The 23278-nt window shown below is 37.5% G+C and overlaps 4 protein-coding genes and 1 long non-coding RNA gene across 6 annotated transcripts in view; 3 read left to right on the plus strand and 2 right to left on the minus strand.

Annotated features, from left to right (window-relative positions):
* The window catches only part of LOC111325136 (uncharacterized), a 19636-nt gene extending 3374 nt beyond the window's left edge, over positions 1–16262 (plus strand). Inside the window, exons 3-4 of the long non-coding RNA XR_002694305.2 lie at positions 3685–3826; positions 16095–16262. This is a non-coding gene — a long non-coding RNA (uncharacterized LOC111325136). The remainder of the gene's footprint in view (positions 1–3684; positions 3827–16094) is intronic.
* LOC148730568 (uncharacterized) lies at positions 4400–10664 on the plus strand. Of its 2 annotated transcripts, none has more exons than XM_088762085.1 (7): positions 4400–5244; positions 5853–6045; positions 6543–6673; positions 6898–7007; positions 8193–8362; positions 8886–9096; positions 9987–10664. In XM_088762085.1, the coding sequence occupies exons 1-6, from the start codon at positions 4816–4818 to the stop codon at positions 9092–9094; spliced, it is 1242 nt and encodes a 413-aa protein (XP_088618211.1). In that variant the 5' UTR covers positions 4400–4815; the 3' UTR covers positions 9095–9096; positions 9987–10664. The 2 variants fall into 2 exon arrangements, with proteins under 2 accessions (XP_088618211.1, XP_088618212.1); XM_088762086.1 differs by lacking the exon at positions 4400–5244 and adding an exon at positions 5251–5728.
* Positions 9086–12482, minus strand: LOC148730569 (myosin heavy chain kinase A-like). Its single transcript, XM_088762084.1, has 2 exons — positions 11553–12482; positions 9086–10392 (listed from the first exon to the last, which is right to left on the minus strand). Exons 1-2 carry the CDS (start codon positions 11892–11894, stop codon positions 9403–9405), a joined length of 1332 nt encoding a protein of 443 aa, XP_088618210.1. The 5' UTR covers positions 11895–12482; the 3' UTR covers positions 9086–9402.
* Positions 16263–19484: 3222 nt separating the features above from the next.
* Positions 19485–22175, minus strand: LOC148730570 (uncharacterized). The gene has a single exon (XM_088762089.1). The coding sequence runs from the start codon at positions 21263–21265 to the stop codon at positions 20237–20239; it is 1029 nt and encodes a 342-aa protein (XP_088618215.1). The 5' UTR covers positions 21266–22175; the 3' UTR covers positions 19485–20236.
* A 5-nt stretch (positions 22176–22180) lies between these two features.
* Positions 22181–23209, plus strand: LOC148730571 (uncharacterized). Its single transcript, XM_088762090.1, has one exon. It carries the CDS (start codon positions 22225–22227, stop codon positions 22828–22830), a length of 606 nt encoding a protein of 201 aa, XP_088618216.1. The 5' UTR covers positions 22181–22224; the 3' UTR covers positions 22831–23209.
* Positions 23210–23278: the final 69 nt, after the last annotated feature.

The raw sequence follows: 23278 nt of genomic DNA on the forward strand, positions 1-23278 counted from the left end.
TTTACGAAATCGAACGCTAGATGAAACATGAGCGAAAGAAAGTTGCATATGCAAAATTGTTTCGATAGTTAAGCGACGGTGAAATCTACAAAATCGGCAGCTATTCTTACCTACATTTAATCCATTTACGTATGATGCACGATCCTTCGCAGTAGATAGCGCTATTTATGCAATAGCGAAAGTCAGACCTGAAAACTTCATATATTCATATAATCCATTTCTTAAGGTTTTTCACTTGATAGTGCGATTTCATTTCGGTCAATACTTAGAAGAAACAATGTAGGAACATGAAAAAAAAAAGAATTTGCTTCTCAATTCTAATTTTTTTTTCTGTCAAGAATGTTCAGTCCGCATGGTATGATTGACAGATTGCTTCCTCTGCTTATATTTTATGCAAATTTTCAAACGCATTGCAAGCTCTCCAGTGCGAGACTCGCTCTCAGCTCGCTTTACTCGCCAGTGGATAGCTTAATTGCAGGCTAGTAATTTAATTTTACTTCGTTTTCTACTGGTGTCAGTCGAATAAAATATTAGCATGAAACGTCAGTGTTACGCAAGAACAATATTATTCGTATAATTGTTCGCAACGGTTTCTGTTGGTTACGTGCATGGCTTATCCCGCTGTTCTTTAGCCCTCCTGATCCGTTCCTCCTGATTTGTCCATCTGTTTTATGTTTTAGGCTATCCATTAATAGATCCTGTTCAACCGTTTAATGTTTTAAGCCATCAGTTAATTTTTTTTCTCGGCTGTTTAACGGTAGACGGAATTCGGTTTTTGGACTTTGCCCTGCCATTTAACGCTTTGGACTATCCGTTTAAATGGATATGCAAACCGTTTAAACACTCTTATTACCTGTTTACTATCCATTTACAAACCGTTTATTTTCAACCGTTTAACGAAAAAGCGTTAGTGTATGAAATCCTGTGCCTGGTCACATATATACTTTGTACGTGATTGGTGCATTGAAAATAACCTTGGTACCTAGCATGTGATCAATCTGGTGTGCATGCTTGAATTCATGGTTGTTGGACTTTTTGGCTGGTCCTGCATGCACACTCATGTTATTGAAATTTAACAATAAAGAGAATGTTTTTTATTTCTATTGGCTGCTGTTTAACGCAAAAGGTCCTTGAATGTGAGAGCCAAGGTCCTTGAAAATGACCTAGAAAGTCCTTAAAAGTCCTTGAATTGGGTTCCTGAAAAAGTGGAAGAACCCTGAACTTTGTTCTACCCTGTCAATTCCCATCTTCCCTAAGTTAATCATGCTCTACTGTGCTAACCCCTATCTACCCTAAGTTAGCCATGTTGTGCCATGTTAACCAATGTCTGCTCTAAGTCCTCCATGTTGTACTATAATAACCCACATCTTTCCTAATTTAGCCATGTTTTACCCTGTTAATCTGGATGTACCCAAGTTAGCCATGTCGTACCATCAACCCTCACCTTCCCAAAGCTAACCATGTAATAATAATAATAATAATAATAATAATAATAATAATAACTTTTATTTATATGTGACCGGGCACAGGATTTCGTATACTAACGCTTTACCGTTTAACGAAATAATCCTTTTACTATCTGTTTATTATCCGTTTAAAATGGATCATCTAAGCGTTTAAATGCTTTCTTCATCCATTTAAATGCTTTGCTCATCCGTTTAACGTTTTCGACAAAATGTTTAAACGGTTAACCCGTCCATTTAAAAAAAATCCATCCGTTTAATGGTTACTTGCATCTGTTTAACGTTTTTGAAGAGCAACGGTATAAAACAGTCCCAAGAAGCATCTGTTGAAAAACAGTCATGCTTCGATCGAGCGGCTATGTTGGTCTTCGCTACAACTTGTTTGCAAATCTCTGGTATGAGAATTAAGGTCTTCGATTAGAAGAATTCAGATATTGAGACACGAGAGCTCGCATTACCTTACGAAAACAGAATGATATTCGTTAAGTAACACGAGAAGAGCAAGATTTGTTTTCATGCTTATGTAAATTTATTTCGATAGACGTGTACAGCAAAATTATTTACCGAATCGGTGGCTATTGGGTCTCTCATCTTTTATTTCCATCAATTGAAAGAAAACGAAAATGGCTTTATATAAGCTATAATTACAAATTACTTTACGAAATCGAACACTAGATGAAACATGAGCGAAAGAAAGTTGCATATGCAAAATCGTTTCGATAGTTAACTGATGGTGAAATCTACAAAATCGGCAGCTATTTTTACCTACATATAATCCATTTCTTAATGTTTTTCACTTGATAGTGCGATTTCATTTCGGTCAATACGTAGAAGAAACATTGTAGGAACATGAAAAAAAAAAGACTGCTTCTCAATTCTAATTTTTTTTTTCTGTCGAGAATGTTCAGTCCGCATGGTATGATTGACAGATTGCTTCCTCTGATTATATTTTATGCAAATTTTCAAACGCATTGCGAGCTCTCCAGATCGAGACTCGATCTTGGCTCACTTTACTTGCCAGTGGATAGCTTAATTGCAGGCTAGTAATTTAATTTTACTTCGTTTTCTATCGGTGTTAGTCGAATATAATATTAGCATGAAACGTCAGTGTTCCGCAAGAACAATTCGTATAATTGTTCACAACGGTTTCTGTTAGTTATGTGCATGGCTAATCCCGCTGTTCTTTAGCCCTCCTGATCCGTTCAAGGTTTTTGTCCATCCGTTTAACATTTTAAGCTATCAATTAATAGATTGTGTTCAACCGTTTAATGTTTTAAGCCATCAGTTTAATTTATTCTCGGCCGTTTAACAGTTTACGGAATCCGTTTTTGGACTTTGCTCTATCGTTTAACACTTTGGACTACCCGTTTAAATGGATATGCAAACCGTTTAAACACTTACTACCCGTTTATTATCCATTTACAAACCGTTTATTTTCGACCGTTTAACGAAAAAGCGTTAGAGTACGAAATCCTGTGCTCGGTCACATATAGCACTCATATCCTGAGCTCATGGCACTTTACAACACTGTGTGGGGGACTTTACCAGACTACTAAGCAGTTTACAATCAAATAAAGGTGAATCTAACAGATGCCCCCTCCCCCCAATTCCCAGTAAACAGGCCAGACCACATCACAGTAATCTCGTGAGTGGGTTCTTTAATGTCCCCTGCTCAACCAAATTAACTAATTAATAGATGCAGGAGACGTATTAATAGATGCAGGAGATATATTACCACAAGTTAATAGATGCAGGAGACGTATTAATAGATGCAGGAGATATATTACCCAAGTTAACCATGCTCTACCATGTTAACTCTCATCTACCTTAAATTAACCATGTTCTAGTGCGTCAACCCCCATCTACCTGTAACCCCCATCTACCTGTGTTAACCATTTGTTACCACATTAAATCTTGTCTACCCCCAGTTAACCATGTGCTACCATGTTAACCCTGATTTACCCTAAGCTAACTAAAGTATGTAAATTGCTGTGTTAACCTTCATCTACCCTAAGTTAGCCATGTTCCACCATGTGTTTCTAATCATTTGCAAGATCTAAAACTAGCATAGATACTGGCAAATGAATTGCAACTTTCTACAGCTAGTCAAACAAGTGTGATTTGCGGTCTTGTTTCTACATGTGGATAAAATGTAAACAAGTATCTAAGACTGTTTTCATTTTTATTTTTCTATTTATCTTTTTGGATGTTATTGTTTAAGGTGATGGGAAAGGAAGCCACAGATGTGTGGGTCCTCAACAAGACAAACCACATAGATGATACCAGGAGTGTCATTCCAAGGGAAGCACAGATTTACATCCTTTTGGATGATACATCCCTTCCTGTTTTGACTGGAATAACAAGTATGTTACTCAGACCTTACAAAAAGAGGCAGAAGTTGTTCTTCCTGTAGGAACTGCATGGATAAAGTACGGCTTAAAATTAACCAGGAAACAATGCTCCTATATTTCTGATTATAAATCAAACGATGAACTGCCCCAGGTGGAAATCTTGTTAAGATCTTGATAAGAATCTTAGTAAGTTTCTTAAAAAGATCCTTGTATCTTAAGCAAGATTCTTACAAGAACCTTACAACAGCTTGTAAGATTCTTGTGAGAATCTTGTTATGATCTTTCTTATGAAGGACTTTGCCTTACAAGAATCTCACAAGGTCTTGTAAGGAATCTCCACAAGATCTTACTTGAGAGTTACTTTATAATCTTGTAAGAACCTTAGGAAGATCTTGCTCAGGACTTCTGTTGTCTATGAAGAATCTTACAAGATCAAACTTGAAAAGGCATTAACAGAATCCTGTGATTCTTGAGGAAAGCTGGCAGCTATCTCTTCAGTCAGCTTGTCAATAAACTAATCTCTACTCTTGATTGCCATGGCTTTTCAAGCTTCAGAGTATGCAATTTCATGACCATCAGCACCCTCGTGTATGGTGGCCCATTGTTATCATAGCATTGTTATCATAGCATAATAAAAAAATAAAAGTAAAATTAAAAAAAAAATAAAAGTAAAAGCAATCCAAAAAAAAAATTGAATTTAAAATAAAACATTAAAGAAAACAGGAGCTACTGAAGAAATTCAATAAAAAAAAGTAAAGGAAGATTACAAATTAAAAAATACATAAAAGTTAAAATTAAAGTGAAAAATAATTTAAAAAATAAATAAGATAAAAACCTTTAGTACAAATGCAAAATAATTTTAAGTTTACTATGATAACGCTGGGCCGAAAGGAACATCACGATATTTGTTTCCAAAATGAAATGTTCGAAAGCAGCCTGCGACACGTAAGGTCAGTGGACAACCTAGTTCCCAGCTTCCTCTCTCTTTCTCTTCTCTCAAAATGGCGGTCCGCATTCGTTGCTCAGAGTGGGAGAGTGACGAGCAACTGAAGAGCGACCTTGAGCGCTATGTGTTAGCAAACTATTCCAGGCAGGAGATACTGGATTTTGCTAGTCGGGACTTCCCTGAGTATGCCTGGAGTCTGCCTACACTTAGCAGAAGATTACGTTTTTTCGGCATCAAATACGTTAGGTACGAAACCAACGTTGAAGATGTAAAGAAGGCAATCGAAGAGGAAATGGAGGGTCCAGGGCAGTATCTAGGGTATCGAGCAATGCAGAGAAAAATACGAGAGCAACATAAATTGGCTGTCCCTCGCAATCTGGTCCATGATGTTATGGGTATGGTGGACCCCGAAGGACTGACTAGGCGAGGGAATGTTGGTCAAAAAAAACGACAAAGAGGAGCTACTGGAACGTTCACATCATTGGTAAGTTCTCCCACCTTTTTGTGGCAGGTGCCCAAGTATGTAAAATTCATTGAAGCATTTCCCCTGATCCCTTAGAGTAAGCCGTTGCAAAGTAGAGTAAATATATGGGATCAAATGGCATGTTCTGGCAACCTACCTCGAACCATCCAACTTATCTGCCTGTGCTTTTATCATGAATTTCAATCTAGTGTAACATGTTTTTAGGCATCTGGAAAAGACATTTTAAAGGCAACGCAAGTAACTGGGGTATCTGTGTGCTAAAAGCTCTCATTATCTTGCTTGTCCTTTTAAAGATTGCCAAACAAAATCCATATCAGGACATTCTGGTGATAATATATGTTGATCTCAACTTGCTTATGCATGCCTGCCTATAGGTACAAATACTTGACTGATGGTCCAGGTCTTTTTGATTATCCAAAACATGGTGGATTTGGACACAAGCAAACCTGCTTCCCTTCCCCATTTCTTTTCGTCTTTCAGTTTGGTGAGTTCCCATAAATTTTCTGGACTTCCCTAATCCGATCAGCCAAGGATCCCCCTTCTGTAATAGGCTTATGGTCATAGTGTCATGTCATAGTAGTTATTTTATTATGTTATCTTGTATACAGGGACCTAATCACACTCATTCTGGGGATGGCCACGACAAGCTAATGGGTTTCATGAATAGCACTTTTCCTTTAGCTGTTTACGGCTTGCAAGATGCCTTTAGTGGATACATTTTGTATCTGAAATTATGGACCACAAACTCTGACCCTAAGCTTATTGGTCGTTGGTACATGGATCATCTGTACAAAACAAAAGGTAACATTGGTCCTGTATGCAAAATATATACAATGGCAATTGCAGACTGATCATGATACAGTCAAAGCTGAACCATAGTTAACTAAGGTTAAGCTCTACATCCCGGGGAGGGGTACTCCCATACATAAAGCTTATAGGTATGTGCTGCTGTGAAGGGTAGGGTTTTTGAGCAGTTTAGTCTAGGATAGGGTATTAAAAATCAGAGCATTTTGGTCTGGAATAGGGTATCATTTACCGTATAAGCAACTTCCTGTGACAGAAATAAAGTTCCTGGAGACTAGCAAGTCTGGAATAGGGTGGTAATTTTACGCATCTAGTCTAGAAGAGAGTCGCAAAATTCAAACATGATCTAGTATAGGGTAAGGGTCTCAGAGTCCCAGCGACACACCCCTACCCAAAATATCCAGAGCCCCCCCTGGGCTCTACATACATGTACGATTTTTTAAGCTTTATTTATTTATTTATTTACTTATTTTATTATCTTTTTTTCATTCAAGTGATCAGTAAATATCTGAGGCTGGATAAAGGAACTGAGACAGGGCACATGGCTACTATTCACGCTTTTTTAAGGCAAGAGCAAGATGAGGAGGCAGATACAGTTTTTTATGGTCCTTCAACAAATAACAAGGTAAGGCAGTTCACTAAACACTTTCCGACAATAAAACATCAGTTTGGTGCCCACTTAGGCTTTTCTGAATTTTTGATGTAGATTTTAATGATGGTAATGAAAATGCAGGAATCTGTGCTTCACATTCCAAAAACCTTTTTTCTGACCTATACATTTAAGGGTAATAACTGATTGTTTACTTTTTGAATTGCATTATCAACACAGATTTGAACCATTTTTCACAGATAGAAAGATGGTGGCGAGACCTGCACCATAGATTTGAAAGATTTTTCAAGAGGCAGCTCACTATGTTACTGGAACAAGGCCACTATGATCCAAGTGATCAACCAGACAGGTATTAACTATGTTTTCAAATACATTACATGAACAGTACCAGTTCTATTTAATTCATTTTACATACCTTATTACATGAATTTTTCGTGACACGTTAATTTCGTGATTTTGAGGTTCAAATATTTCGCAATACTTAAATTTCGCAATTTTTTGGAAAATTTTGTGTTTTAAGTCACTTTATTATATGGCTGCGATAGTACGCGCGTTCTCATTGGTTAATTAGCGTTCCATACTTTCCTGGTAAACGCCCACGGGCATTACAGATTTTTCCCACCACCGTTTTCGTTTACAAAACCTAGCTAACTTTGTGACTTTCGCTGAAAGAAACTTCATTAAAAAAGCAAGAAATTTAACAAAACACGTATCTTGGTCTTCTTTAACTATGAGTTCTAAAGATTTCTTATCTGAATTTTATTATCCTGACAAAAAATGAAAGCAATTTAGAAGTTCTCTCTATTTGGCGTGCTTTGCCCGTCGGAAGCCACATAATAAACAACTTAATAACCTTGTTTGCTCAAGCTTTACTGTAAAATTCCAGAGTTCGGGCTGAAATTTTCTATTCATGGACCTCGCCCAGAGGCTCGGTCCATAAAGCAAAAATTTTATCCCTCAGTCTGGAATTTTACAGCAAAGCCCTCACACGCAGTTATTAAGTAGTTATTAATTTTGAGTAATGCACCGCCCCTGGGATAAGGTATTTTTCCTTGACAAAGTTAATGTAACCAGCCATTGACGTGAATAAAAGGATAAAAATTTATACATTTCCACCAACCAAGTTGTGTGAATTAGTTTGAAAACCAAAAGTAACGTGAAGTCCACTATTGGCTTGCTTTTAGACTTGTAATGACCTCAGTGGTAATAAACTCATCCTTTTTATGATTATTTACATGAAGTTTCACTTAATTTTCACGTCATGTAATTTTCACAACACTTATTTTTTGCATCTTTTTCATTTTGCGAAAAATCGTGAAATTTTCAAAATTAACATGTTGCAGAAGCTTCATGTAATAAGGTAACTGAAAACATGTGCAGTTAATTTCCAAGTGCTTATAATTTTGATGTTATACTGATTTCACCTCTCTTTATTAATTGACCTGACACATAGCCTGTGACTTGTAGTTAACACCTGCCACATTTAAATATCATGGATCTGCATTCTTACTATGCTGTCTTTGCATTTAAACAGGCACCTATTGGCATTCATTTTTATTCCTGTCATCCAGAAAGAAATGGATATCTTTAGGGAAACTGTGTGGAATTCACATAGAGTAAGGAGCCAAAAGGATGCTCAGATGCCTAAAGGGATACCATATCACCTGTACTCGTTCCCTGAGCAATACAATGCAAATGAGTGTGGTAAGGGTATTTTACTGAATATTTGTATGTTTTAGAATAATATTTGCAGACTGCACAACAAAGCATGTCTTAGAGAGCCAAGTGTTGCATTTCTGAAGAAATCTTAAAATTTAAAAATTGTTTTAAGAAAACATGATTTCCTGAGTTTAACAGATGTCTAGAACTTTCCAGGACCAGTGTTCTTTTTCCAGGACTTTCCAGTCCTGGCCAGTCCTTGAAAATAAGAAAATAAAATTCCAGGATTTTTCAGGTTTTCCAGGACCAGTACGAATCCTTTTTTAATTAATGACCCACCACTAAGTATCGATTCAATGAATTCAATGAGAAACAATGTGTAAAAAGCAGGGATGGTTAAATTAATTTATGGACAGCTTGAGAGATTAAATCATCAATATTATACTTCAATAGAGAGAGAGAGGCCAATACAGATATTTTCAGGGCAGACATGATGATCCACTCACTAACAAGTTATTAAGGGTTAATGTTCAAGTGCTCATCAAGTGCAATTTCCTGTATTGTATAGGTTTGCAAGTCACTTTAGAAGCACTGGATGAGGTTGCTTCATTATCAGGTGTCAAGTCAGTTGTAGATGACTACTTACCAAAAACTGTGAGAGAGAGCTGTGAACGAATTATTCCCAATATTGATGGGGTGAAGCCAGCCGAGGCAGCAGATGCCTATCTTTTCTTAAAGGAGAAGTACAAAGAGTCATCACCATCAGCATCATCATAAAAGTGCATTTTATTGTAACTGTTTTTCCTTATACCGGTAGTTCAAATGTGTAAAAAACATTGTCCAACAAATGGTCCAAGGACAAAGAACTACAGACTTGGTAACATTCATGGACGTTGTAAAAAATGCCAGTGATAAAAAAGATTTGTTATCTTAAATGAACTGTTCCATGCCGTGTTCTCCTCCCAATGGTCTGTGAGAAGCATGACGTAAGGTTTAAACTAACAACACAACACTTGAAAGGCAGTCACTGAGCTGCTATCTTGATAAAAGGTGGAAGGTGAATTATGCTCCAGTAATCCATTCTCTTACTGACTTAGGTCCATCATCTTACAGTAGGCATTGCACTCATGTTCATTGAGAAAGCATGTGATGCCCACGGATGAATAATTTCCACAGCAGAAATAGTATTCTAAGCTGCTGGCATCCATGATATCATTTGTTGCTATTTCGGGATCATATAAACAGTAGCCAGATCCCTGTATATCAAGTAACATGAGTTGTTGGTTGGATGATTCATAGGTATAGTGAACCAGGCACTCTGCTTTGGCCAACAAATCTTTCAAGTCTTTATCTGCATCTTCAGGCAGATCGGCCTTCTTGCCATTATTATTAATCAGTTTGGCAAAGAGGCCTGGAACAAATTCCTCAACTGTCGCTGGTTTCTCGTCTATTGTGGTGTAGTATACATGGTTGTACTGAAAACACTTTCCCATTTCTTGTGATGCCTGTGACTGGAACTTCTTTGTTAAGTGCCTAGCTACCTCATGCATTTGTACTTGCTTACGACAATGGCTCTCTATATTAGTTTTTAATTGAGTACTAATTACTTCTTTGGACTTCTCGTTGTACGTTTTGATAACCCAGCGATTTGAAATGTTTTGGCCCGCAGATTTGCCAGTTAGCTTGCAGTGGTAAGCATCACGGAATCCACCTGAGGAAAACTTCTCTGAATCTACTGTACACTCTACCTCCATTGCATCTGTCCATTCTTTGGAGGCAATGTCAAATTGTTCAAAGGTTAGGAGACACTTGTTTTTGGTGACTGGTTTGATGAGCTTCCCAGCATCCAGCAATGAGGCAATGGATACGGATGGAGGAAACTGGGTTGTCACTGAGAACCTTCTATAATCTGCTTTTGGTTTTGGCGCAGCTGCCTTTCTCACTGGTGCTGATGATGCAGAAGTTGTTCTTTGGAATGAGGAGTTATCCGAGAAACCTTCATGTACATGTGTTGGGTCAGAGCTATTGGAGTCCTCCCCATAATCTTGGCCAACTACAAACCGCACCAGATACACCTACATGTTTGTCAAATAAAAATAACAAAACCGATCAGATTTCATTTGGGTTGGGCATCATATTTAACATATGAAATTCATGCTACTATCACTGTTAACTAGTTGGTAATGCTATTATAACAATATAAAATGTGAAAATTCTTATCATCAAGGCCCCAAAACTGCCAAACATCAGTGACCCTTTACCTTCCTGTTGGCAATTTTTTTACATTTAAGCTAAAGAGTTTATGTACCCGGTATTCGCTGTCTAAATAAATGTATTTCAAAGGTAATATTACAGTTTCAACAAACTTGGAGTAACATGAGGAGGACTGAGGGTAGTGACAGTGTCATAACTGACATTTTTCAAAACTTAAGCCAAGGAGAGTTTGTTCAGACCTCTCATTCAAACTCTTCAAGAATTTGAATCCTGTGTGAAGAACAGAAAACCTGATGTCAACCTAACTTATATTTGTTGTTTTTTTTTTACATGGTGACAAGTCAATATATCATGCCCTCTTCCCAAAAGAAACATATAGAGATACAGTCAACTCTCATTACAACAGACACCCTCGGGACATTGTTTAGTGTCCGTGATAGTGAGAGTGAGAGTCAGTAATACCAGGAGTCATTCCTAGTCCAATCTCTTTTGGAGGGGATCTGAATTTTGTCCCTAAGAGACTGGTCATCATTTAGAGGGGGGGGGGGGCTGGTACAAATAGGGGGTGGGTAATCGATTTTTATGCAGGGAAAAAAGGGGGGGCCATATAAATTTATGCAAGTATTCAATGGTTCTGGGAGGAGGGCTACTCAGTTCAGAATGTGAAAAAAGTTACTGAATAATGCATTTAATAAGTACCAATAGACAGTTATATGTGTTGGTGTACTAAAAGTGTGTGTGTACGTGCGATTGTATATCTATCGGGGGGGGGAGGTCAGAAAAAAAAATGTGCTTCATGAAGTGGGGGGGTCAGGAAAAATGAAACATGGCATACCTAATTTTGCACCAGCCCTCCCCCCCCTCTAAATAATGACCGGTCCCTAATAGTTGAGAGGCCTTGTCAAGCGCGAATATAGTCGGACATTGGTCCTTTAATACAGTTTACCTCTAGTTTTACCCGAGAATATTTTTGCGCCATTGTTTATTTACCTAAGCTTAAATGCTTCGTACACGAACTCACCTTGTCCTTTCTATGAGGGATTTGTTCCATGCTGGTACAAGAGGGTCCCTTGTTTGTGACAAGAACATCACATAGGCTTGCTGGCAAACTGTAATGGTCAGCGAGAGCCTTCTTCAAGTTTGCTAGCGTAAGATCCTCGTATGGAAACGCCACAAACTCTCTTGGTTGGACTGGCCTAAACGTTTGTTTGTTGTCTGGCTCAGATGCTAAACGTTGCACGATTAACTCGTGCGGAGTGGAACCAGATTTCTTGCTTTTGCCTTTTCCGCGAGGGTCCGGTCGCTTCCTCTTCGCCTTCATTTCATCTTGCAAACGGTTCCACGTTTGTTGTCGTCTATTCATCTCGATAAAAGGACTTTTTACTGTAGTTTGAACGAGAAAAGTGCAAGCCACAACCCACACGTGCACGAGTTACCAATCAGGAAATGCGAGCAGCCCTTCTGAAAGTAGTCCACTGACCTTACGTGTCGCAGGCTATGATAACAATGGGCTGCTTTCGAACATTTCATTTTGGAAACAAATATCGTGATGTTCCTTTCGGCCCAGCGTTATCATAGTAAACTTAAAATTATTTTGCATTTGTACTAAAGGTTTTTATCTTATTTATTTTTTAAATTATTTTTCACTTTAATTTTAACTTTTATGTATTTTTTAATTTGTAATCTTCCTTTACTTTTTTTTATTGAATTTCTTCAGTAGCTCCTGTTTTCTTTAATGTTTTATTTTAAATTCAATTTTTTTTTTGGATTGCTTTTACTTTTATTTTTTTTTAATTTTACTTTTATTTTTTTATTATGCTATGATAACAATGCTATGATAACAATGGGCCACCATACTCGTGCCACTTCTTAGACTTGATCTGCTTCAGGGATTCCTTGAGTTTCTTTGTATGGAAGCCACTGCCCTCCTTCACTTTAGCAATTTCACTGGGAGTTGTGGAAATTGACCAATCAGAGTGCTTTGTTTCATTCAGTTTTCCCCTGTGTAAAGTTTACCCTACTGGGGTAAACTTACCATTAGCAATTTGCTAAATAGAGCCCTTCTATGGGCTGTATCAAGGCAAAATAATTACATTCTTTCAATCGTACCTTCTTAGAATTGAATTTTACAATTTGGAGGTGACTAAGGTGCAAAACCAATCAGCTTACCACTAGGATGTCATGCTTTTGGATTTGTCAGGATTCGAAAAGTGACACAACTTTGTTTGCAAAGTCATGTTTGTTTACCTTTCTTGTAAAATCTTGTTGACATGAAGATGTTTTATTGAAAGGTTTAGGGTGACAAGTTTATATTCTAGTAATGTAAGTTGTGACACATGTACCATAAAAGCCCGTGGATATAAGCCGCACTTTTTTCAAGAAATTGTCACTAGAAATTGGGGGTGCAGCTCATTTGCAAGAACATTTGAAAAAGGTGTCGTGAATGTCCATTTTCCCATCTGATCTAATGCCTGGATACTAAGCTTCGAATAGTCCGCTCACGTCCTTGTTGTAATGCAAAAATCTATGGAAAAACTGTTGAATGTAGAAATTCCTGTCAACAAATACCAGAAAAAGACCAATCGTATGTCAAAGTTGGTAGAAAACATGTTCATTATACGAAAGTGCTAAAATTGTGGGTAGCACTTTGAAGTATTTTCTGTTGCAATGTTAATGATGAGTTTATGTTTGATGAACAGTGGATGAAGAAGACTTCTCAAGACTCAACTTTGAATTTCTTTTGATTTATATTGAAAAAATTTTTTTCCAAAATTTGAGCTGTTAAATTTGGGGCATAGCTTATCTGCAGCTTATCTGCGGGCTTTTACGGTACCTTGCTTGGACCAGATCAAGTCTCACCTTAAGATCTTAAACTGGCACAGGGATCTCTTACCCAAGGCTTGTTTGAAGTCTTTAAAAAGAACAAGGATTGTTGCAAGTTCCCTCAGCAGTGGAAAGAATCTTTAGTTATACCTATCTTTAAATCACAGGCATCCTGTGGTAAGCTCGTGGAGTAAGTAAGATTCTGTGTCTGGGAACTGATATAGAAAATTTTGAAGCTTACAGAGTGGTTGCAATAAAGTCTAATACACATTTTTCTGTTTTATGATTTCATTGAAAATATATGAACTTCATATATTCATCGTATCTGATTTATCATCATGGGTTTATTATATGAATCAACTTAATGGCCTGCTCCCAGTTGGCTTGTTGGCTCAGTTGGTAGAGCGCTGCACTAGTATCACAGAGGTCAGTGGTTTGAATCCCATGCAGGCCTGATTTTTTTCAGGTCTGATTTTTGCTATTGCATAAATAGCGCTCTATACTGCGAGGATCGTGCATCATACGTATCTATAACCGCAGTTCAAAATATATGAACTTCATATATTCATCGTAATACGATTTCATTGGTTGGTTGTAGTATTTGCTAATTGATCTGTGAAGTGGGATTTTCGAAATCACTCTAGTAGAAGTGTAGTTTATTTCGGAAGTTTTATTTGTACCAAATAACATTTTCATAACAATAATTGTAAAGGTACAATTCTTCGGAAACGCAACTGTACTGTAGAATATGGAAACAGGACAGAATGAATGGTAGCTTCAATGTTGGTATTTAGTCAACCGAATTGTAATAGAAAAGATCAAAGTTTGTTTGCTTTTGAATGTAATGAGCCTTTTTGCAATTGTTACCCAAAAAAAAAAAAAAAAGTCTTTTTATAGGATTACACAATTACTGGTGAACCAGTAGTTTCCATTGTGGTCCTTGCAAGCAAATGAAACAAATGGTCTAAATTGAACATAACATCATTAAGAACATCATTAAGAACATCATTAAGAACCCCAACCGGCGGGAGGCAAACCAGTTGGCTATTTACAAGCGTGGCCAAGGATCTGAACTTGGGGCTACCGTGAAACAAATCCAGTGGTCAGGGTGGGACTCGAACCTGGAGCGGCAGATTATGAGTCCAACACTCTAACCACTCAGCCACACTGCCTCCTTATTGTTACGCAAAAAATGGCAGTAAACATTTTAATTTGAAAGCTTAAATGCTCTACCAATAAAAATGTTAACAGGAAAGATCAAAGTTTGTTTGCCTTCAAATGTAATGATCCTATTTTACGATTGTTACACGTACTACAGCAGTGAACATTTTAATTTTACTGCTAAAATACTATCAATGGGAACTGCAACAGAAAAGATTAAAGTTTGTTTGTCCTTTAAATTTAATGATCCTATTTTGCAGTTGTTTTAAATACAACAGCAGTGAGCATTTTAATTTTACAGCTAAAACATTAACAATGGGAACTGTAACAGAAAAGATTAAAGTTTGTTTGTCCTTTAAATGTTATGATCCTATTTTGCAGTTGTGTTAAATACTCTTAAAACATTTTCAGTGGGCACTGTATCAGAAACGATTAAAGTTTGTTTGCCCTTTAAATGTGCCCCTGCTTGTTGATCTTTGTCTTTACTTTGCTTTGTTGGATTTTGGTGCTTTTTTCCTTTGTTTTCTTGTCCTTTTGTCATGGTGGACTTTGTTTATTTATCTGGTGTGTCTCAGGTTCCTGATCCTGTAGCTGTTGATCTGTTACCTCTTCTTGAGGGTGCTGTTTCATGTCAGTTATAAGCCTTTGGTTAGGTGAAAGCTGGAAGTCTACATTTTCCATCACCAACATTTTTTCAGTCAGGGTGTTAGTGTCTTGTTGATAACTGTATATATCCTCAGAAAGGAATGCACTGATTATCTTAGGAAAAGCAGTAATCTTGTATGTTGTATCATCCTTCTCTAAGTGGAAGTTTATGTTCATTTCATAGTAACATTGTTTCGACAGCATTGCCTGTTGCAACTTTGGCAGTGGATGGCACATGATCCCTGCTGTGTTACATACATATATATACATAACCTTTATTAACGTATCTAGTTGTTCTAGTGCCTGTAAGCACTAATTGGGGACACCCTAAAACTACATTATATCATTAAAACAGATTAAAAATACTCTAAAACTAATATACTAATTAATGGCACTAATGCACATCCTAAAACTACATTATGTCATTAAAAAAATGTATATAAATACTTTAAAACATTAAAAATGCCCTAAGATATGCACACATTCAGTTAACCAAAGCATAAGTGGCATTCCCTCCCACATCCTTCCAGAAATGATGTTACATCCTTCTTATGTATCATAGTCCTAAAGGATTCCAAATTTTCATGGATGCCAAATTTGTTGAGAGTTATTTTCTTTGAACAATCTTTGTTGTTACAAACTGCCGGGTATGCCTTTATGGCCACATTCATGATGGTTGGGCAGCATAGCTATTGGGTACTTTCTTTTGTTCTGGTATTCTGAGGCAAGTGCTGTGGCTCAGCATTTGTAATCTGTGTGCTTTTAGTCGTACTTGGGCATTTCCCATAATAATACCTCAGTTTGATGTCTGATATTGTATAAAATTTATTTTCTTCTAGTTGCTTGATATGCTCTTGCCAGACAGACAATTCGATGGTGCCAGTGCTATCACAGAGAACTGCTTTTCTCACCACTGCCCCATTTTTTTCTGTAGTAGTTTCAGGGCCTCTCCATGTAATCATCCCACTGACTGTAAAGATGCCAGATGTTTGGCTTGTGAGCAAAGAGTCAATCTTTGTTACTTCCTTTGTTGGTGGAGACAATTTGAAGTCCCCACCATGTGGAAGCGCATCAAGTACTGCACTGCTGTAATTGAAGAAAAGAGGTCTACTGCTTGAAACTTGTAAGTGCTTTACTACAATTGGTTTTTGTGTAACCATGGCATCAAGAAACAGTTGACATTTTGAAAATTCGTGTGCCTTCACCATGAAGACTTTTTTGGTCTTGGGTTACTTGCAAATGGACATCAAAGAAGGTGTTGGTTCAATCAATCAATCAATGAGAGTTTATTGTCTAACGTGAGGCGTGGTTGCCCAATTGCCCAAGGCAGAGGCTCATATATAAAATGGTAGACTAGAAATTAACTATAATTAAAGGTATATTATTAGAAGTACTTAAAACTTTATAAGTAAAAATATATAAGTTTAGAGTATGAATGATAATTGTAAAATTGTAGGTGATTAATATTGATAGTTAAAGAGTCTTAACATTATGTTCAGTGAAAGATATTGCAGAAGATGAATATGAATAAAAAATGACAATGTAGGTGTATGTACAATAAAAGTCAACTACATGTATTACATTTATAGATTGGTCCTAGAGTGCTAAAATCGAAATTCTTAAGTTTACTACAGAAATCGCTGAGCTTAGATGCTGTTTTAATTTCTCTAGGTAAACTGTTTCAAAGGTGATTAGCTGGATGATTGAGTACTCTTCTGTATTTCAGTGCAGACTTGCACATACCCTGCCAAATTTGCAAGAGAAAACATACATATTAGAGTGATTTTACTTAGCGTCTGAAATAGTCACTATACTTTTAGTTGGTATTAAGTGATTGTTTTCTTTTGTTTAGTTTAGAGTGTTACACACCAACTGCAAGATATTGTTTCTCAGGTTAAATAAAATCACTCTAAAAAGAGTTTGTATCAAAAGTGGTTAGGGCTTGTCCTATAAAATTATATTGTTTAATCTCTTTTAGACTATTCTTGTTTAGCTCTGTTGATTATAGCATCATATAATCATCTGAGAAGGGCTAGGTCACAGTATTGAGATGATTTTGTTTATATCCAATAAATATCATAAAACTTCCAATTGACAGAGTTCTACTTTTTTTTTCAAGCTGTTACTTTGATATTTCAATCAATAAACTACCAACTGGTGAGTACTGAAATCCCCCAAAATTGCATTGGCTAGCCCCTTTAATTCGACAAAAGAATATTTTGATTTTAAAATCATTGTATAAGACAATATTATTGATTCCATTTGGCAGTGCATGTGTACCCTTACAATGCCTAGAGGACATTAAAATGTGGGAAGAACATGGGTCTATTCTTGGTATGGTTTTGATGTCATCTGAGTGTGCATTATCAGAGTACTGCAAAATGGAATGTAGTTGTTAAATACCTTGAGTTGTTTGAACACATAAAATATCAAATCTTACCTGTCATCTTGCTAGGTGAGCAAGGTGGTGATCCTCCAAATTTCATACGTTTTGGGCTCAAAAGGCCAGTGCCCAGTCTGTTGCCCTGGCCTATAACAACAGATCACCAGAGAGTGTATAAATATCAATGAGATTAATTGTTTTTTACTATTATCATCTGGAGTGCAACACTGCCTACTGAAGTAAAATTTTCATTGAATAAGGTGCATCTAACTTCATCATCTTTGAACAAAACCATGTGAAATGACCACTTGTTGGAAAGTTAATGAGTATTACTTTCACATGGTGTTGTTAGTTGTTGTTTTTTTCAGGTTATTACTTTTGTACACTTTGTCACTAAAGGGTTATAAGAGTGGAAACTGTTCAAAGGTGAAAAAATTGAAATTAATAAGAAGTTCTTACTTGTTGTGTCACTGGAAGGTGAAGATGTAGGGCTTGAGGAAGCCATTGCTACAACTGAATAAATAAAGGAAAGTTAATCACATTATGTTTTATTGCCATGAGACAAAAAAGCAAATATTGGCTTGTGATCACTAAAATAGGATTCTAAAGTACCTGAATGCTTTACCTGAGCTGGTATATTAGTATAAATGTGATAAAGGAGGGAATGGTAATCTGTTGTGCACTGAGAAATGATTTGTGTAAATTAACTGTCTTTGTTGTTGAAACAATGTTTGCAATAGTTTCTTGTCTGATGAGTCCTCTAGAAGATTGACATTAAAGTCATGCCAAGTATCAATACAGGAGTAGTGCTGGAAGTTTCTGGTAGCAATGTATCCCACAACTGATTTACTTTGTTAATTAAGACTTGTAATGGAACTTTATTTTTTGAACGATATATCTCCATTATGTGTAAATTTGGAATCGGGTCTTAGTACTGTAACAGTTACTTCTACATCATTCATATTAAACCTAGTTGGTTTGGTGACAAATGTTAATGTGTCTTTACATAAACAGCAGTCCCATAACTAGTTCTAATGTTGTTGTTAGGGCAGTAGTCATTCCTGAACAATTTAAAACCATCCATTTGATAACGAAAGGATGAATCTAAAGAACAAAGAGAGGTCTCTACAATAATATTTATATCTGGTTCCTGAACATTAAAGTCAGATGATGTCATCTAGGTAGACGAGCAGTATTTGGAATATGTAATCGTTCAAACAAGTTTGCATAAGCCTTTGGAAGGTGGTAGGACTGTTAGTCATTCCCATGGGCATTCTGTTGTATTCAAAAATTCCAAACGGTGTCGTAAAAGCAGGCTTGTGTCGGTCCTCCTCATTCATAGCAGCCTGATTGAACCCACTTGCCAGATCCATTGTTGAAAACAATTTTGCATTACTGATGGCATCAATTGACTCTTCAATTCTGGGTAAAGGGAACTGATCTCTGATTGTCTTGGCACTCAGACGTCTGTAATCAACACACAGCCTCAAGGAGCCATCCTTTTTTCTAACTAACACAACAGGAGCAGCATAAGGACTGTGACTTTCTTGGATGATACCATTATCCAGAAGCTTTCATATGTGATCCTTTGCCTCTTGAAACTGGTTTGGTGGTATTCTACGGTACGTTTGTGCCACTGGTACTTGATCTATGGTTGGGATCTTGTGTTTGACTGTCTCTGTGTAGCCAAGATCATTTTCATCCTTTGTGAAGACGCTTGCATGCTTCTGAAATAGGCTCTCAAGCTTGTTCTTTTGTTCATGGGGTACATTCTACATCTGATAAATTAATTGGGCACATGGAGGGTTGTTCTTGCTTGTTTTCTGTTGTGGATTCTCTGACAAACACCATCGCTTCATTGATTGATACTCTTTTGATGTCGATGTTTTTAGTATTTGCAACATCTTTAACCTCGTGAAGTACTCCTATCTGAGTGTGGGGTTGAAGCCAAACATCTTTGTCAGTAACATTGGCGACTCTTACATGGAGCTGTCCATTATTTATATGAGTAAGAGTACTGATGATAACAAGATTTCCTGGCACTTGTCCATTCAGTGGTTCCACAAGCGCAGCAGTGTTTCTTGTTTGGGGTCCTTACCACCCATTGATTCTAACAACAGACACTGATCCAGCTGGGACTCTAATCTGAGACTTTCCAGCAACTTTTGCAAAACCACAGACTGAGATGGACTTGGTTCTGGTTGTTATCTCCAATACTTTGCTCCATTGAGGGGAAGTTCCTGTTTTTCCATTCTTAAAAGGTTCGTGCAGTTGGGCAATTATGTTCATCCCTATTAGTCCAGGGATAATCTTCTTGTGTTGCCTAGCCTCTTGACTCGCTGGACTCTTTACAACTAAAATTCCTCTCCATGGGATCATGACTCCCAAGGCTTCAACGTCCAATTCTAGATACCCAACGTACGGTATCGCTAGTCCATTTGCTGCAGTTAATTTCAACCAATCGGCAGTAGGTAAAAGAGTTTTTCCTTGCGGGCGAAAGTGGTCATTGGAAAATTCTTCTGTAATTGTAGATACTTCAGATCCTGAGTCTAGAAGGCAAGGTACATCTAGTCCACCCAATTGTACTGTGACCACTGGGCACTTTCCAACTGCCTTTTCGTATATGGTTGACATATTCTCATTTGAGCCATTGTTGTCCCCTCCTGTCACTTGGCTCCTTGTGACAGGGGGCATTAGTTTGGCAACTTGTCAGGGTGCAGTTTACCTTGTGGTGGACCTCCCCTGACAGCGAGGTTGTCCTCAGTTCGGCAGTTCCTGGCAATGTGTCCATTGCGGTTGCATTTGAAGCAAACAATGTTAGAACGCTGTCCACTCCATTCCTTGGCTGGGTGTTGGGTCCTTGGCTGCTTGAGGTCTCTTATTGAACTCGTCAGTTCTTCTAAGGACTTCTGTTGCTTTAGAAGGACATCCAAAACCTTATCCATAGGGGTGATGGTGGAACTAGCATAGCACTGAGAGCTTTCAGGTGCAGCAGTCGATACTTCTTGGGATAGCGGGGTTCTAGGCATAATTCGCTGTGGTCTTTCTTCCTCTTCTGACCAGCGTAGTGCCTCCTCCCTCAAATCCAAGAATGAAGGGTCACACTCCTTGATGAACTTCTTCAGTTCTTTTCGAAGGAAAGGATCCCTCACATTGTCTGCAAATTGGTCTCGCAGAGTCTTCTCTGGGTCAGGGACTGCCTTTGGATCTGCTTTTGTCGCATTCTTGAGTAGTTCATTTAAGGAATACGAGTATGCTTGAAGTTTTTCACTTTCCTTCTGCTTTCTCTCATAGAAGAGCTTTAGGAGTTGGGAGCTTGAACGTTTCTCCCCAAATGCCTGTGTAAGAACATGCAGGAGGAAGTCTGGGTGGCTTCTATCTCTCTTGCTGTACATTCGCACCTCTTCCTTGGCTGGCCCTTCCAGATGAGACATTATGAAATCCACTCTCTCGGCTGGTGTCATTTCTCTCGCCTCGAAAGTAATCTTCACTTCAATAAAGTCCTCAACTGGCTGCTCATCTTCTGTCTTCCTTCCAGTGAAATTTTTTATTTTCTTATCTCGAGGAATGACAACAATCTGCTTCTGTCCATTCGTACTAGGTGTCGATGGTTGTGATGATGATGCTGTAGCAGACTCTTTCAGGGCCTGGAGTTGGTTCATAGCTTCTTTATACTTCTTGGTCAATTCTTCTAGGTCTTTCTTCAACTGCTCAGCAGACATGATGATTCACTGCTATTGCTGTTATTGCAATCACCCTTTTTTATAAAACTGGTATATATATATATATTTTTTTTTAAATTGGTTCTTGACTTCTTTTGTACCCTGCTCGCAGCGCCAAATGTGACCGAGGCAAGTTCTGATGTTGTTATTTGAACAATGAGACAGACTTAAAGCCACAATAAAATTTATTTATACAGGAAAGTACAAAAGAAATAATACTGATAAAAAGAAAGGGTGATTGCAAGCAAATCCTCAGTAAAATAGGTCACTAACTTGAGATTACATGTACTGGAGTTACTTTTTTGTGACCAAGCGGTTCTGAGCTTGTAAGTGCTGATCTTGACACTCTGAACTACTGAGTTAAAGTAACTAACTGTGCTTCTTTTATAAGGAATTGAACAATAGCAGGAAATTCTCTAAAATTTTGGAAGTTAGGTGTGATCATTCTAAAGGAAATTTATGATGCAAATCCTGTGTGTATGATAATTTGGTTATCATAGGAAATAGTTTCAGAAGATGTAATTCTAAAATTATAACAAAAAATATTGCAATGTCATGCACAATTGTTAGCCTGGTCACAAATGCAAGGTTCTAATGGTTGTGATCTTAGTCTTTGCATTTCCTCACTGACTTTAAGGGAGACAGAGACTTTCTTTTCATTGAAGTTCAATATAATATGTAATCCTGAAATATTATGAGCTCTACTGAGGGCAACATAATGCATGTGATCCTTAATTGTTGAGGGAAGGTCAACAACTAGTCGTGTTGGCATAATAGCGGAAAAATTTTTCCACTCGTGCGGGCTCATAAATGTCAGTGGTGTTCATCTAAAATGGTAGGCAGGCTCACATAGCGCTGCGGTCGCCCTACTGAAATCAGTAAAAACAAAGGTAATCTTTCGGTAAAATGCTGACGGTTCAGAACGTGGCAAATCATTCTGGAATGTCTCACAAGTGGAAATGAAGTTTTCCGTGGAAAGACAGTGGATAAAAGCTGTCCGCAAAACAAAGAGAAAACCAAATTATGGTATGTTAAATATGGATTCGCAATTAGAGGAAGTCGTGGGAAACAAGCTTGAGTTGGTCGGCCCTATGATCGATTCATACCTAGAGGAAATAGGGAAGGCGGTAAAATGCAAGCCATCGAGGTCTAAAGCAACTGGACTAGTGAATCCAGTTAATTTGTTTGTCCCTTGGTCAGTGTTTAGACACATCCTTGTTCTGGTTCAAGGATGTTCGGGAGATGTGGACACAAAGGCCGATGGTTCAAAACATGTGCTGATGTTAACTAAAATGAATTCTGTTAGGAAGTTGTTCTCACCATGTCGTTTCTCGGGTGAAACTTTCTTTGCACAAAGGCACTTCAAAAAGGTTCCATCCAAAGCTGGTGGCAAGACTGAGTCTGTGTACAGTGGAAGGTCTACAGTTGTTGTGACAGAGTCAACCCCATTTTGCCTGAACTATGCTATGAAGACACAACGTGTCACAGTGACATTTTATATCCAAAGATACACAGCTGAACACTTTGTATTGGATTCAAGCCTTCAAGCACTAATGAATGGCTGAACTGTAAGCTAGATTGCTTTATTTTATAGACTACCAAGAACTATACCTCAAACTGTAAACACGACTTAAGCAGTGGCCTAGCATGAAATTGAAGCTGGTCCATTTCATTCAATGTTCCCATTCACAACAAAACTTCTACAAAAATAGCATAGATAATCCAGCAAATGATATTTATCACAGAAGACAGTATCTGACCTCATAATAGCATGAGCCTTTCATAATAATTTTCAGATATCACAAGTAGTCTAAATCCTTAATTTCTCAAGTTTTCACAAGATTACTTATTTATTATAAGACTGAGGAAGTTACAAAAGTGCGCGCAATAGTTTGCTCTGCAATGTAAATTAAAAATTGACAATAAATTGCTTTTCTCAGTCAATCACAATGAACTAATTTTCTCAGTCATGTAATAGGTAAGTTTACATGCATGTACGTTACATATTTCCTG

Source organism: Stylophora pistillata, chromosome 5 (assembly GCF_964205215.1).
Source record: "Stylophora pistillata chromosome 5, jaStyPist1.2, whole genome shotgun sequence".
Lineage (NCBI taxonomy): Eukaryota > Metazoa > Cnidaria > Anthozoa > Scleractinia > Pocilloporidae > Stylophora > Stylophora pistillata.

Coding starts and splice junctions, on each gene's coding strand:
- LOC148730568 (XM_088762085.1), top strand. CDS start 4,816: ATGGCGGTCCGCATTCGTTGCTCAGAGTGGGAGAGTGACGAGCAACTG. Junction 6,674..6,897: donor GTCCTTCAACAAATAACAAG/GTAAGGCAGTTC, acceptor CATTTTTCACAG/ATAGAAAGATGGTGGCGAGA. Junction 7,008..8,192: donor CCAAGTGATCAACCAGACAG/GTATTAACTATG, acceptor GCATTTAAACAG/GCACCTATTGGCATTCATTT.
- LOC148730570 (XM_088762089.1), bottom strand. CDS start 21,265: ATGTCTGCTGAGCAGTTGAAGAAAGACCTAGAAGAATTGACCAAGAAG.
- LOC148730569 (XM_088762084.1), bottom strand. CDS start 11,894: ATGAATAGACGACAACAAACGTGGAACCGTTTGCAAGATGAAATGAAG. Junction 10,393..11,552: donor TCCCTCATAGAAAGGACAAG/GTGAGTTCGTGT, acceptor ACAAACATGTAG/GTGTATCTGGTGCGGTTTGT.
- LOC148730571 (XM_088762090.1), top strand. CDS start 22,225: ATGAAGTTTTCCGTGGAAAGACAGTGGATAAAAGCTGTCCGCAAAACA.